This window comes from Ranitomeya variabilis, chromosome 4 (assembly GCF_051348905.1).
Source record: "Ranitomeya variabilis isolate aRanVar5 chromosome 4, aRanVar5.hap1, whole genome shotgun sequence".
Classification (NCBI taxonomy): domain Eukaryota; kingdom Metazoa; phylum Chordata; class Amphibia; order Anura; family Dendrobatidae; genus Ranitomeya; species Ranitomeya variabilis.
The window spans coordinates 203,947,241-203,963,848 of record NC_135235.1 but is presented as its reverse complement, the minus strand read 5'-3'; the positions used below and the strand labels follow the sequence as shown (position 1 = coordinate 203,963,848).

At 39.6% G+C, this 16,608-nt stretch overlaps 1 protein-coding gene across 1 annotated transcript in view; it reads left to right on the top strand.

The window, feature by feature from the left end:
* The window catches only part of LOC143770250 (potassium voltage-gated channel subfamily A member 7-like), a 38,441-nt gene extending 23,636 nt beyond the window's left edge, over nucleotides 1–14,805 (top strand). Inside the window, exon 2 of the mRNA XM_077259703.1 lies at nucleotides 13,250–14,805. Coding sequence (XP_077115818.1) covers nucleotides 13,250–14,119 — 870 coding nt within the window. The 3' untranslated portion in view covers nucleotides 14,120–14,805. The remainder of the gene's footprint in view (nucleotides 1–13,249) is intronic.
* The last annotated feature ends 1,803 nt before the right edge of the window (nucleotides 14,806–16,608 follow it).

Sequence of the window (16,608 nt, the reverse complement as noted above, 5' to 3'; positions counted from 1 at the left end):
AAACAAATTTTTTTTTTTGTTAGGGAGTTATAAATGTTAAAAGTTGACCAGCAATTTCTCATTTTTACAACACCATTTTTTTTTAGGGACCACATCACATTTGAAGTCATTTTGAGGGGTCTATATGATAGAAAATAACCAAGTGTGACACCATTCTAAAAACTGCACCCCTCAAGGTGCTCTAAACCACATTCAAGAAGTTTATTAACCCTTTACGTGCTTCACATGAACTGAAACAATGAGGAAGGCAAAAATGAACATTTAACTTTTTTTTGCAAACATTTTACTTCAGAACCATTTTTTTTTATTTTCACAAGTGTAAAAACAGAAATTTAACCATAAATGTTGTTGTGCAATTTCTCCTGAATACACCGATACCCCATATGTGGGAGTAAACCACTGTTTGGGCGCACCGCAGAGCTTGGAAGAGAAGGAGCGCCGTTTGACTTTTTCAATGCAGAATTGGCTGGAATTGAGATCGGATGCCATGTCACGTTTAGAGAGCCCCTGATGTGCCTAAACAGTGGAAACCCCCCACAAGTAACCCCATTTTGGAAACTAGACCCCTTAAGGAACTTAACTAGATGTGTGGTGAGCACTTTAGACCCCCAGGTGCTTCTCAGAAGTTTATAATGTAGAGCCGTGAAAATAAAAAATCTAATTTTTTCTACAAAAATGATCTTTTTGCCCCCAAATTTTTATTTTTACAAGGGTAACAGGAGAAATTAGACCACAAACGTTGTTGTGCAATTTCTCCTGAGTACGTCGATACCCCATATGTGGGGGTAAACCACTGTTTAGGCGCACCGCAGAGCTTGGAAGAGAAGGACTGCCGTTTTACTTTCTCGATGTAGAATTGGCTGGAATTGAGATCGGATGCCATGTCGCGTTTGGAGAGCCCCTGATGTGCCTAAACAGTGGAATCCCCCACAACTGACACCATTTTGGAAACTAGACCCCTTAGAAAACTTATCTAGATGTGTGGTGAGCACTTTAAACCCCCAAGTGCTTCACAGAAATTTATAAAGTAGAACCGCGAAAATAAAAAAATCCTTTTTTTTCATCAAAAATGATTTTTTAGCCTGCAATTTTTTATTTTCTCAAGGGTAACAGGAGACATTGGACCCCAAATTCTGTTGACCAGTTTGTCCTGAGTATGCTGATACCCCGTATGTGGGTGGGTCACTGTTCCATCGGGGCTCGGAAGGGAAGGAGCGCCGCTTGGAATGCATTCTTTGATGGGATGGTCTGCGGGCATGTTGCATTTGCAGAGCTCCTGATGTACCTAAACAGTAGAACCCCCCCACAAGTGACCCCATCTTGGAAACTAGAGCCCCCAAAGAGCTTATCTAGATGTGTGATGAGCACTATGAACCCCAAACTGCTTCACAGAAGTTTATAATGTAGAGCCATGAAAATAAAAAAAATCATATTTTTTCCTCAAAAATGATTTTTCACCCCCAAATTTTTGCTTTCACAATGGTAACAGGAGAAATTGGACCCCAAAATGTATTGTGCAATGTATGCTGAGTAGGCTGATACCCCATATGTTGGGGTAAACCACTGTTTGGGTGCATGGCAGAGCTCGGAAGGGAAGGAGCGCCGTTTTGAAATGCAGACTTTGATAGAATGGTCTGAGGGCATTATGTTGCGTTTGCAGAGCCCCCGATGTACCTAAACAATAGAAACCCCCCACAAGTGACCCCATTTTGGAAACTAGACACCCCAAGGAACTTATCTAGATGTGTGGTGAGAACTTTGGATGCCCAAGTGCTTCACAGAAGTTTATAATGCAGAGTCGTGAAAATAAAAATAAAAATTTTTTTCCACAAAAAAATATTTTTAAGCCCCCAAATTTTTATTTTGACAAGGGTAACAAGAGAAATTGGACCCCAAAAGTTGTTGTCCAATTTGTCCTGAGTACACTGATACCCCATGTGTGGGGGGGACCACTGTTTGAGCGCATGGCAGAGCTCGGAAGGGAAGGAACACCATTTTGGAATGCAGACTTTGATAGAATGGTCTGCGGGCATTATGTTGCGTTTGCAGAGACCCTGATGTACCTAAACAGTAGAAACCCCCCACAAGTGACCCCATTTTGGAAACTAGAGCCCCCAAGGAACTTATCTAGATGTGTGGTGAGAACTTTGAATGCCCAAGTGCTTAACAGAAGTTTTTAATGCAGAGTTGTGAAAATAAAAAATATTTTTTTTCCCACAAAAAAGATTTTTTAGCCCCCAAGTTTTTATTTTCACAAGGGTAACAGGAGAAATTGGACCCCAAAAGTTGTTGTCCAATTTATCCCGAGTACGCTGATGCCCCATATGTTGGGGTAAACAACTGTTTGGGTGCATGGCAGAGCTCGGAAGGGAGGGAACACCATTTGACTTTTTGAGCGCAAAATTGGCTGTGGCGTTTAGAGACCCCCTGATGTACCTAAACAGTGGAAACCCCCCAAATCTAACTCCAACCCTAACCCCAACACACCCCTAACCCTAATGCCAACCCGATCCATAATCCTAATCACAACCCTAAGGATAATCGCAACCCTAACCCCAAAACAGCCATAACCCTAATCAGAACCCTAAATCCAACACACCCCTAATCCTAATCTCAACCCTAACCTCAAACCTAACCCTAATCCCATTACACCCCTAATCCCAACCCTAACCTTAACCCTAATCCCAAACCTAACCCTAATCCCAAACGTAACCCTAATGCCAACCCTAATCCAAACCCTAATTCCAACTCTAACCCTAACTTTAGCCGCAACCCTAGTCCTAACTTTAGCCCCAACCCTAGTCCTAACTTTAGCCCCAACCCTAACCCTAACTTTAGCCCCAACTCTAACCCTAAATTTAGCCCCAAATCTAACTCTAGCCCTAACTTTAGCCCCAACCCTAACCCTAACCCTAAATTTAGCCCCAGCCCTAACCCTAAATTTAGCCCCAACCCTAACCCTATATTTAGCCCCAACCCTAACCCTAGCCCTAACCCTAGCCCTAACCCTAAACCTAGCCCTAACCCTAACCCTAACCCTAGCCCTAACCCTAACCCTAAATTTAGCCCCAACTCCTCTAGCTGCCGGCAGGCAGATCATGGCGGGCGCACTGCGCATGCGCCCGCCATTTTCTTACAGAAGGAAGAAGCCGGCGGCCAGAAGAGGACACAGGAGGACCCAGGGACACCGGTAAGTATGATAGGGTCCCCAAATCCCCCTATTTCTCTGTCCTCTGATGTGCGATCACATCAGAGGACAGAGAATTACACATTGCTTTTTTTTTTTTTTTTGCGGTCGCCGGTAAACAGTTAATTACCGGCGATCGCAAAACAGGGGTCGGTAAAAACCGACCCCGATCATGTTCTTTGGGGTCTCGGCTACCCCCGGCAGCCGAGACCCCAAAGATCTCCCGGGTGCCGGCCGGCGGGCGCACTGCGCATGCGCCCGCCATTTTTTTGCTGGAAGAAGATGGCGGCGCCCATCGGGAGCCACGAGGAGCACCGGGGGAGACAGGTGAGTATCGGGGGGCTATCGGGGGCGATCGGGGACCCCATTTCTCTGTCCTCTGATGTGCGATCACATCGGAGGACAAAGAAATTAAATGGGAAATCGTGTTAGGTTTTTTTGCGACCGCCGGTAAACGGTTGATTACCGGCGATCGCAACTCGAGGGCCGGTAAAAAAACCCCGAATCATGTTCTCTGGGGTCTCGGCTACCCCCGGTAACCTAGACCCCAGAGAAAATCCGACTCTGGGGGGCGCTATTCACTTTTTCCACAGCGCCGTTAATTAACGGCGCTGTGGTTTAAGTACCCTTAGCGGCCGCCGTTAAAAGGCGTATCGGCGGTCGTTAAGGGGTTAATGATGAAGTTTTGTGTTTATATTCTTGATCTGTTCCTCTTAAACACAGCCGTGTTTTTGGAACTCACATCATATCCAAGGCTTGGGAGGTCCGCCTGGCTCTGGGCATATGACACTTTACAAAATACCAGCTAGGAGTTATCGAGTTTTGTTGGATGACAAACTATTTTTATCTGTGTCTTGATCGAGCACTGATTTCGTCTTATACCTCTCACTTCTTTTTTTCTGCATTCCATGAGAGTCAACATGCCCAACTTGACACCGCCTATGTTTTAAGGGGCTAAGATGCAAAATGAGACACAAACCTTAAAGGGTTTAACCCAACTTCATGTAGGCTTCCCTTGATCTAGTCCTACTCATACAAACTGGAATAAGATTAGTATTAAATATTAGTTAAAAAAAAACAAAAAAAACAACCACAATTAGTAAATATTCAATTACACATGAAACATTTTGGAGCTTTTGAAGATTCTGCCCTGACCTCATTTGCCAAAATGGTATCACTGTCTTGTCATGATGTGTGTGGGGATCGGGTGACAGGTCATCATAGTTGCACATCTATTCTTGACAGGATTAACAACATTCTGAGGTGTACCGACATCTTGGTGTCACTTAATCCAGGACACGATAGGACAGTGTGTTGTTGAACTTGTGCTTGGTTACAGAGACGGAGAGAGAGAAAGAATTTTTAGAATTTTTGAAACCTTAGATTATCTCGTAAAAGTCATAAAATAGATGTTTTCTGTTGTACATCTGTCGGGACGGCTTTTGTATTCTGATATCTTGATATTGGCAAATTATAGTTTTCTATTTTGACGCTGTAGAAAAAAACAAGAAAAATGAAAAAAAAAACAAGATGGAAATAAAAAATGCTGGGGAATTAGGCAATTACAAAGTAGCAACCATACCAAGGTGACCATAGCTCTCAAGTACAGATTGCAAAATCTAAGATTATGTGATGCACAGTTCTCTGCGGACAAGCCACAGAATTTCTGGATTATTCAGTAATAGAGAATTGAGAAGAAATTGTAAAACATCTCATAAAAATATATTTTTTAAAAACCTACAGATACGATTCTTAGCCATTTAAAGTGTATCTGTTGTTTTTAATTTTTAATTCATAAATCAATAGTACGAGTGAAAATTAGCAACTTTCTAATATATCTTATGAAAGAAATGTGCTTCTTACTCCTCCAGGACTGATCTTTCACTGTTATTTCAGGGGTAAAATCTGATAAAAATCTGTGTTCAGTCAATACAGACTTTCCCATCACTGAGATAGGAGATGACAGTGGGTGCTTTTCTTTTAAAATTCTATGGAGGAGGGAGGAGCTGGAGGCCGACAAAGACATTAACTTCTTGAAATGACAATTACATTGTTAAAAAAAAAGTTTAAAGTGTAACTATTGATTAAGATGACAGTTGGTGTTTATAAGATTCTATGGAGAGAAAAGTGGTAGGAGGAGAGAGGGGCTACAGACAGACACTTACATTTTACTGCAAGTTTTCCTGAAATGACAGTTACACAGTTCTAAAAAAGTTTAAAATGTGTCTGTCGTTTCGGGAGACAGTTAGTGCTTACAACATTTTATGGAGAGGGTAGTGATAGGAGGAGCTGGAAGCTGATCCAGACATTCTACTGCAAGTAATCCTGAAATGACAGTTAAACGAAAGTTTAAAAATGTAACTATCCTTTCAGGAGAACTTGCAGCAGAATGTGCCTGCTCTAGCTCCTCCCTCCTCCTACCACTTCCCCTCTCCATAGAATCTTATAAGCACCAACTGTCATCTCCTATCTTGGTAGTGACAAAATCTGCTTTCCCTAAATACAGATTTTACCTCTGACTACAGTATTTACAGAGCGAAAGATCAGTCCTTAAGGAGAAAGAAGCAGATATCTCTGATAAGATATATTACAAACTACTTGTGTACCATTAATTTAGAGGGCCAAAAAATAAAAAGGAAGGAAAAGAATACCTGGCAAGCAGTGACCAGTGACATTAAGTTAGCAAATTAGTGAGTCCACATCATCACAGGTAGGTTTTGTTGTGTGATGATTATCACGTATGACCAAAAAAAAGAAAAATTGACAGCTTTACTTCTTAATTATTAGAAATCCATTCAAAAGGGTGTAAGAAATGTAATCACTATTGGCTACAGACTTTCACCTTAGAGTGATTTTGGAAAACTCCTAAATTAATTTATTATTGGGGATTAATCATTCCTTATTATATGCACCCATCAAAAACTCCCATGAAATGGACAAGAAGACGTAAAAGAGTAAATTATTTGCGGTCTCTGTTGTTTGTCTGCAGCTCTGATGTCACAGCACTGCAGACAATCAGTGAACTCAGTGGGTCTAAAAGAGAGGGAGAGTATTATCCAGGTTTTTTTTTCTAGCTTCCACAGCCTATTACAGAAGGTTTTCTGAAAGGGGATACCTCTTTATGGGGTGCTTATCTTATAAGTATTTAGCAGCATACACCTGTTGCTGCAGAACATCTTTTAATCGGTGGAGAAGTTTTATGTCAAATGCTGTTTGAATTACATAAAGCTCCTCAGGGGCGGTCCTCTCTATATACAAGGAGGTGGCATAAGAGAAAGGAGAGCCAAGATTGAGAAAACAGCCATGAAGAAGGGGAAACAACTAGGAATAGTGAGAGAAATCCAGAAAGTGCAGCTACATGGTGATATGTCCTTTTTCTTCAGTATCTGCAGGGCCATGCACCAGCTGCTGCAGAAAATCATTAAAGAGGGGAGATTTATGTAAAATACTGTTTGAATTACATAAAGCTCCTTGGGGGCGGTCCCCTTTATAAACAAGGATGTGGCAGAAGGGAAAGGAGAACCAAGAATGAGAAACATCCATGAAGAAAGGGAAAAAACTGGGAATAGTGAGAGCAATCCAGACAGTGCAGCTACATTGTGATATGTCCTTTTACTTCAGTATCTGCGGGGCCATGCACCAACTGCTGCAGAACATCTTTAAAAAGGGGAGGAGATTTATGTCAAATGCTGTTTGAATTACATAAAGTTCCTCGGCGGCGGTCCCCTCTATATACAAGAAGGTGGTAGAAGGGAAAGGAGAACCAAGAATGAGAAACATACAGGAAGAGTGGGATAAATGACATAAAGCTCCTTGGGGAGGCCCTCTCTACATCCAAGGAGGGGTCATAAAGGAAAGGAGAACCAAGATTGAGAAAACAGCCATGAAGAAGTGGTTCACAGCTAGGAAAAGTGAGAGCAATCCAGACAGTGCAGTTACATTGCGATATGTCCTTCTTCAGTATCTGAAGTGCCATGCACCTGCTGCTGCTGCAGATCATCTTTTAAAGGATTGAATTACATAAAGCTCCTCGGGGGCAGTCCTCGCTATATACAAATATGTGGCAGAAGGGAAAGGAGAACCAATAACGAGAAACATCCAGCAAGAAGGGAGAAACAACTAGGAATAGTGGGTGGAATCCAGAGAGTACAGTCATATGGTGATTTGTCCTGCATCTGCAGGATCTGAGGCCCAATTGCAAAATTTGGTTACAGTACCCCAACTTTAGTCTCCTTAAAGATTGGACATCCTCAGACTCCAAGACCCAGATGCAACCAGGGCATGTGCGCCCCATACAGTTGTGCCAGTGACTTTCCCATCGTAGGTTTGACATATATGTGAATAAATAGTGTTGGATGATATGTCACCAATATTTCACAGCAGAGGCTTTGCCTTAATACATGGGTCGTCTGACTACAATTTTTGACTTTAGTCCCTGCACCTTGAGTAATACTGTGACACCTACAGACAATTCACTTAAAAATGACCCCCCTGAGTTACAGATACAAGTGATGCCAAAAAATCTTACGCCAAGGTTTCAACAGCGTGAAATAGCAAATTACAGGACAAGCTGCCCTTATCTAAAATAGCTGTCACTAGTCTTGTAAGTCTGTCTCCACCCTGAAATGTCAGGAGGGTTTATCAAGGTAGTCATTGACAGAAGGATTTAGCACCAATAAACATTCCTGTTTTCGATAATTTCTTTGTAAATTCTTGTAAGGCAATTACCAATAACGCCTAATGACTCGTGACACAATCACAATACTTTTTATACAGTAGCTAAACTTTCATTTTTTTCAGAATTTTGTCCAGCATGGAAATTCATAAAACTCAGCCACTGCCACTACAGGGTAAAATTGACCATTACATGGTGCTCATTGAAATAAATGGGCAGTCTGTTCAATCAACTGTTGCGATGAGTCCTCCAGACAGAATGTTACAGCCTAATGGTGTATTTAACAATTAATTTTTTTTCAACCCCCGAAAGAAGCATTTTTTTTTTCCTGGAAAATCACTGAGCTGCAAAGTCCAAAACATACTATTGTAAATAGCCATTTTCCATTCTGTCCCTCTGTTAAAATTTTAAAGCAAAGAAAATACACATTTTGTGTACATTCTATAATTAATTAATTAAATTAATTAATTAAATTCATTAAAAAATATAATTAGATATTTCTATTTTACAGTTACTGGTATATAACTGTATCTGTAAATACATGAATTAATAAGTCTTATTATAGGTTCCTAATTTGTGGGCAACCTCTATAACATTATTTTGCCTTTGTAACAAGAAGGGATTGATATGGTCAGAGCCACCTTTTCCTTGGTTTAACTTTGAACTCAATGGGTCGGATTCCTTCATTGTTTTTATTTTTAAGTCACTCTACTTTTTTTGTTTCCCTGTGGTATTCATTGACATTTTTTGTGAATTTTGTGAAAAATAGAAAAAAATATTTCTAAGGAGTTCATCCTGGCAGAAATCAAAGTAGAAGGAACTTGGAAAGTGACAGGACTTTTGGATTTCAAGAAAAATAAATTCCTGGAAAAACGTCTTTTTCAGGCGGGTCCATTCCAAAAACCACTAACGAAACATTCAAAAGAATGAATATGTGCATTTCTATGTAAAAAAAACCCCACTCATTTGTTTGTTCAGTCTTTGGAGCATATCTTCAGGTTTCCAAAGACGCCAAGTTAAAAGAAGTGACCCAACCATTCTTTAGGTGTCTTTCACTCTGACGACGCTCTGTACTTCATAATAGAAGTCAAAGGGAAGGCTTAAAAGATGCACAGATGTGTTTTTTGCGTGTTTTTCCAACGTTTTTGCTTGAACGCTTTCTTCATTGATGAATGGAGTTAAAAAAAATTAGAAAAAAGAAATATAAGCCAGCTCACCCGTGATGCATAAACCAAACCTCGGGAGCACGGACCCGCTGTGTCCAGGCATACAAAGTCCAAAAAAGAAGAGAATGTCCAGCTTCACCGAATCCGTAAAAAAGAGTTTTCTTTATTCACAAACTTTAAACATAGAGGATACAGATTTCAGCACGAACCATATGGGTAAGAATCTCAACGCGTTTCTGGAGACTAAGCTCCCTTAATCATGTCATGATTCGGTGAAGATGGACATTCTCTTCTTTTTTTAAAAAATGACCAGAAACTGCACTAACATAAACTTCCACAAAATTGCTGGATTACTGCCTAAAAAAGTAAAAAAAAAAACCTTTAAAAAAATGCTCAGAAAATGACCAAAAAGATGCTAAAAAAATGCTGCAGGAAAAAAATCAATACTGTTTCCTGAAGCTTGTTTAAAAAAATTAGGCAAGTTCACCCGCCTTAAAAAAGAAATAGGAGCTGATCAACCGAAACTGGCGTACCGCACAATCTTGCTGAATTAGAAGGTGTCAAATTCATTAAGAGGTGCACCCCACTTGAATTTGGTTCCTTTTCTAAGTAGTGTGCACCTCCATGTGAAGCGCTAGAAATGCTACTTTAGTCATTGTCTGGAATAGCACTTCTGGAGTATGAAGAGCTGGCATTTTTAAAAAATATATGATGTTCAGAAGGTCCTGTCCCGCCCCATTTCATGAATCGAGAGCATCTAACTCCTTCAAAGATCCTCTAGAAAATCACTGGCATTGATAAATTTGGGGCCAAATCGGGGCAATATCCTTAGGTAGCTGGACGATGGAACATCAGAAGTCTCCAAATTGTAGGACACCAGATAGACATAGTTACAGTAAAGAATTCTGGACGTCAGAATTGACCAGTTAATATTACACATTTATTTCGTTAAGGATATCCAATTAAGATTTTTCAACAGTTAAATTATTTTTTGCCCACATCATAAATCAAAAACATTACTATGTATACAGGTTTAGTGACTCATTTGTTTGGAAGGAATACCCCATCTCTAAAGTTGTAAAGGTTATGTCCTTATGTGACCCATGTTAGTAACACGAGTGGTCAGAGCATTTGAGGTCAATGGTAGAACTGAATTATGAAGCCCTCTTAAGCTCGAAGATTTTTTTTAAGCCATAAAACTTCTCACTTCCAAATGTTCATGACCCCTAAAACACCAAATTGCGTGTGTGTTTGCCCAGCAGTATGAAGCTCGTGGCACCTTGCCTTCAAGAGTTACCAACTTGTGTTTCATTTCACGCTAGTCCTCATCACTCACATGGGGTTCGTTTTCATGTCTGAAGATAGTTCGGTAGGTTCTGAACTCCAAGTTCTAAGATACTTAACCTTTAATTAACAGTTGGTGCAGAACTTTTATCGTAATGGAATATTGTGCTAACTTGATCGATACAGTTTCGTTGCTATTCTTCTCGTTGATCTTTGTACATAGCCTAAACTCACCCTTTATTTTGTTTATCACATTATCTTGATTTCCCATTGTCTTAAGGTGTCGATAAGCGATAGATAGAAATAGGTTGATGGTTGAAAATCCATTGTATGAACGGTCGTCTGCTAAACCTACATGGAGCCACATACATTTAATACTAGATACATACTTAAGTGTGTAGGGGACCACGGTGAACTAACTGGCCATGTGTGTCTAGTCTCAAATTTAACAGCCTCATATGAGGCTATTAAGTATAGGTTGGGAGATCCTCATGACCTATTTGTGAATCATGGCTCATTCAGACATCAGTTTTTCATGTGGGAGTTCTATCTGTGTTTTTTTGCCAATAAAACTCGTACCTATCACATTCTATACAGCTGGTCACATATCCATGTATTTTTGCAGACTGAGAGGATCACTTAAAAGCATGAAGAGTTGTCCAATTGTGATCCGAGTGTTGGATCAAACTCACCAATGCAATTCTATGGGTCGGTGAAAAAATTGGACAGCATTCAGTTGCCATCTATGTTCTGTCCTTTTTTACTGACTGTTGATAGAAGTTTGAGAAACCTCCATCTTTTTTTTCATACAGGAAAAAGTGATGAAACACAGTGACCAAACTCTGATGGAAATCAGATAAAAAATGTTGATAACTTTTTTTGGTCAACCAAAATCACTGAGGTCTGAATGACTCCTTAGCTGTCACGGTTCTTCAACTTGGACGTACATGTTCAATAACCGGACAAAGGATGAACAATTCTACTGGGAATATTCTTTTAAAGAATGATCAAATGTCCGACTAGTGGACTAAAAAATTAAAACTCGTCCAACTTTGTTTGAGACAATAGTCGAATGTGACTAGTGACTAGTCAACTTTTTGTACACCCGACGAATGGACGAACACTCATAATGGTTTGAATCATCCATTTTGGCCACTTTTTTAATCTTTTTATAAAATGATATGCTGGTTTTCTAACATTTATTTGAAGGTACAATATACCATGAGTGCCTACACCTTCCAGGTCATGATGAATCTTGATTGTTCCTCTTTCACCACTTGGAGCTGATAGCCCTATTGGTGTTCAGTTTTGATGGGGAGAGCATGTTAGTTTTTCAGGTCCATCTTATAAGATTAGTTCTGCTATCATTTAGTTGTTTGTTTCTTTAGATCTTTTTTTTACATCAGTTTTAGTAAATTCTGGCATTACTCATGAAATAACAATTCTTCCTTAGAATTCTTAGAATTTCTTAGAACTTTTCCTCGCGAAGTTCATCTGTTCTTTCTTTTGGAACACATGTTTTAATGAAATGATAACTGGAAATTACCATTATCCTTGTCATTAGGATGCATCATTGTCATCATTTGTTGGACCGTGCATTGTAGGGGCATGGCCAATTATAAGGGAAAAGGTGCTCCCAGTTGTCCATTCATTAAAAGTGGTTTTACCATTTAGAACGTTGATAGAATATGCAATAAATGTGCAATAACTGCCACAGAGACCTACATTTATCCTGGACCCTGTCAAAAAATAAGAATTGACTGTGCACAAATTGGCTTAATTTTTCTGGATAATGTAGTGCAGAAAGAATCTAATACCACCATTAAACATAACCTTTATTGGTATACAGTAATAAAAACATATATAAAAAATGACATATAATCCCCACAATGTAAAGGAGAAAAAGGGTTGAGGTAGTAGGGCAAATCAGAAAACAGAGTTAGGAATGACTTACATTAATGTATAAGGCATTTATATGGTATAAAAAAAAACGGAAAAAAATATGGAATTGCATGTTTTTTAGGTATTTTGCCACATTTTAAATTGTTTTCCCACTTTCCATTACTTCACATAATAAAATAAATGATGTCATTCAAAAGTACAACTCGTCCCGCAAAAAATAAAAAAGTTATGGCTCTTGGAATAAAGGGCAGAAGAAACGAAAGCTCAAAAATGAAAAATTTCCCAGTCCTTGAGGGATTTATGGTCCATGTTGGCAGCCATATTAATGAAAACTAGTGATGAGCGAGTATACTCATTGCTCAGGTTTTCCAGAGCACACTGGGGTGGTCTCTGAGTATTTGTGACTGCTCAGAGATTTAGTTTTTGTTGATGCAACAGCATGATTTACAGCTACTAGCCTGTCTGAGTACATGTGGGGGTTGCCTGGTTGCTAAGGAATCCCCACATGTAATCAAGCTGTCTAGCAGCCGCAAATCATGCAGCTGAGTCAGCAAAAAACAAATCTCCAAGCTCTCACAAATACTCGGAGACCACCCGAGCGTGCTCAGAAAAACCTGAGCAACGAGTATACTCGCTCATCACTAATGAAAACACATATGTAGTGAAACCATAACCGTATATAGCACACTCAGATATAATAATACCAACCAGACGTTAGGGGGAAGTCAAGATGCCCAGAAAGCCCGACACGCGTTTCGCGCATCATACTTCATCAGGGGTGAAAGTTTTTCTCCTTTACATGTGGAATATAAATGTCATGTTTTTATATTTTGTTCTATGCTTTTTTTTTTACTGTGTACCACTACATTTCATTATGTTTTATGGTGATATTTGGTTATAGTAATGCTTTATTTAAGGGGTTATTTAGTTTTTATTTAAGACCTAAATGTCCCAGATGTGATAACCCCTTTACAATTTTTGACCTATATATTGTAAATGTCCTAAAAATGTTTTTTTTGTTTCCTTATGTTGCAGGTACAGCCGGCTCATAGGGGAAATTTCACACACAGCTTTAAAGAGAAAAGTCCATTTGAGGATCCCTTCTTTATTGTGGAAACCATATGCATCTGTTGGTTCTCCTTTGAGCTCTCTGTACGTTTCATAGCTTCTCCCAGCAAGGCGGCCTTCTTCAAGGATATCATGAATATTATTGACTTTGTGGCTATAATACCATACTTTGTTGCACTAGGCACAGAACTAGCTCGCAACAAAGGTGTGGGCCAACCAGCCATGTCATTGGCCATTCTCAGAGTAATCCGTTTGGTGAGAGTCTTCCGTATCTTTAAGCTGTCTCGGCACTCCAAGGGATTACAGATTTTGGGACAGACACTGAAAGCAAGTATGCGAGAACTTGGGCTTCTTATATTCTTTCTGTTTATCGGAGTTATTCTCTTCTCCAGTTCTGTATACTTTGCAGAAGCAGATCACGAAGACACCAAGTTTACCAGCATCCCGGAAGCCTTCTGGTGGGCTGTGGTCACAATGACAACTGTAGGCTACGGAGATATGTCTCCTGAGACTGTTGGTGGTAAACTGGTGGGCTCACTCTGTGCCATTGCCGGTGTGTTGACCATCTCTCTTCCTGTGCCAGTCATTGTATCCAACTTCAGTTATTTCTACCATCGCGAGACAGAGTGCTCAGATATGGGCCAGTATAATCACGTTGGTTCATGTCCTAATGGTCCACCCCATACTCCAAAGACGGTGGGGAAGGATAAGAGTCCTATATTGGATAAAATCAAGAATTTATATAGCAATTCTAAGCCAGAATACCTGGATGGACTGGGCCCCCTGGATGATAACAAAAGAAATTCTGGACAGTCACATACAATAACTGAAGTGTGATTTCTGCTATGGTGGCTTTTTCCCAACTAGCATCATATCATCTTCATCATTACCCTCATCATCATTTCATTTTGGAGTCTTAAATGAAGAGTATTGGTTTCCAATCAGTTTGAGAAATATGAATAGTACCATGCTGAATTTTTTTTAAAATACTTGGCTTATTTTAAATTAGGAAGAATTTTGAAAGTTTACTAATGGCTTTTTGGCGATCTGAAGGTAGACAAAGTTTCCACTGATTATGCTGATGAAGTGTCGCCACTATAAGACACACAGAATTGGGGTTGACATGCGATGAAATTTGTGAATGTTTGAGAAAAAACAAACACGTAACACAAGCATTCTTGTGAAGATTAATGAATTGCCAAATTTACCGCATACTCTTGGCCAATGGAAGGTCCTTCACCAAAGTCGAAGAGCGAAGAAGATGACAATTATGACTTACTGCACTATTATGAGCTCAGGGAAACAGATTGTGAGATCAGGCTTTAAAAAATGGCAAACGAATCAATTCACAAAAATGACAACAAAGGTCAAAGGTGAAAAATGTGCAACAAGATACTGAATATCACCTGCTATAACAACGTGACTCCCTAAAGACTGTAAAATGTGGGGCCCACCTAGAAGAGAACCGGAGAACGTATGTTTGTGAAATAATATATTTAATTCAGTTGAAGAGCCTTTGGGTTTACAAATATTCTTGTTATATATATATATATATATATATATATATATATATATATATATATATATATATATACTCTGTTTTTGAAGAACATTGGAGTAGACGAGGGTGATGTCTGGAGGAAGGTTCCCAAGGAGTAATTGGTTATACTCAGTTCACTGTCATTTCCTTGGTTGCTGACTAGATGGGGCAACTTTTGTGGGAAGCTTTTGAAAATACACAATGTACTTCTGCCATACAAACTTTAGTCAAAACTTTTGTCTTAATTTTTAACGTAATTATGAGGTTTAAATTTCCATCTCCCCAAATATTTAAGCTTTTCCTCATTGCTTCACTTCTTATGACCTCTTAGTTTCAATATGTAGCCTCTAAGTTTCCCTGAAGCCCAAAAAATTGAAAACGCAGTTGTCCATAATATTACATTGATCCCATGTTACTCACACAGAGTTTTAGATAGTTGACGAATATGGATTTGTTTCGGGCAGTCTTTGGAGGCGTAACTTAAAGCTCCTGGGATGACACAAGTGTCCCCAAAAGTGCTATTTATAATACAAAGGTGCCTTTGATCCCCTCTTCAGGTTTGGTGGCTTGCACAGTATTCCTCCTTGATCTGTCCCTGTCCTTTCCGGCAACATTGGGGAAATCTGTTCACATTCGCACTCCTGTGGCTCACATTGCACAAACAAATGGTTGACAGTCTGAAGGACCATTTCCACTCACCACCTTTGTATACACATAAGGATAAAAATTTCTCTAAAATGGAACAGTTCTGTTGGAATGATTGTCCACTAATACATGTAGTCTCCTAGCACAGGTTAACGAAAATCCAAATTTTGGTCTTGATACCCCTAGGGATATATAACGCATAACACCCTAGTGCAACAGACCTCAAGCTTGGATACTCAATAGGTTATTTATTATTAAATACTAACAGTGATAAAAAATGTGCGTTATATACTGTAAAAGTATAAAGTCCTAATGGAAAGCCAGATTTTTCCTGACACTGGGTTTCGCTTTCACAGCTTCTTCTGGGGCTTGTCCTAGTTATTTGGACTGTGCGCATTTGTTTGTGTGATGTGAGCTACAGGAGTACGAATGTGATCTGATTACACATTTAAGGAATTGTTGACTTTTTTCTCTTCTGGTTGCACTAGCCATTTTTTTTCTATGTTCAATAAACACAAAACTTTCAGCTCCTGCGCCCTATTGTAAAAAATGCTGAGGTCTGGTTGGGACAGAAATGCACAGTAGGGCAATACTACAAATGGAATAAGAGAGGGTGAGAGTGATAGTAATGCTCCCATTGGAAGGAAGGTTGTGTAAGGGCACAACATCTACAAGAACCTAAGTATCAGCAGCTGCAGCCCCATTGCTGGAGAAGAAATTCTTCTGGATAGAAATGAACTTTAATGGAGATATCAAAGTACCTGGGCTGCACGTGTGGGAATGAAGATACCTCAATGGTATACAATTAAGGTTTGTATTCACACTAACGCATTTTGGCGCCGGACTAACATTTGTTTTTTTAACCCAAAGAAGGTGCCAATGCGGCACTGACTTTTTTTTTTACCATGAAAAAGGCACTATTCCGGCACCGAAATGCGTTTGTGTGAATTGAAACCTTAATTGTATACCATTGAGGCTTCTTCTCCTTTCCTGCAAGCGCAGCCCAGGTACCATGATAACACCACTAAAGTATAATGCAAAAAATAAAGGACAATAGATATTTTGGGGACTGTTCTTTCAAGGAAAGATCATTCGTAGGTAAAAGATCTTTAGAAGAAAAAAAACATCTTTAGCCCCATTT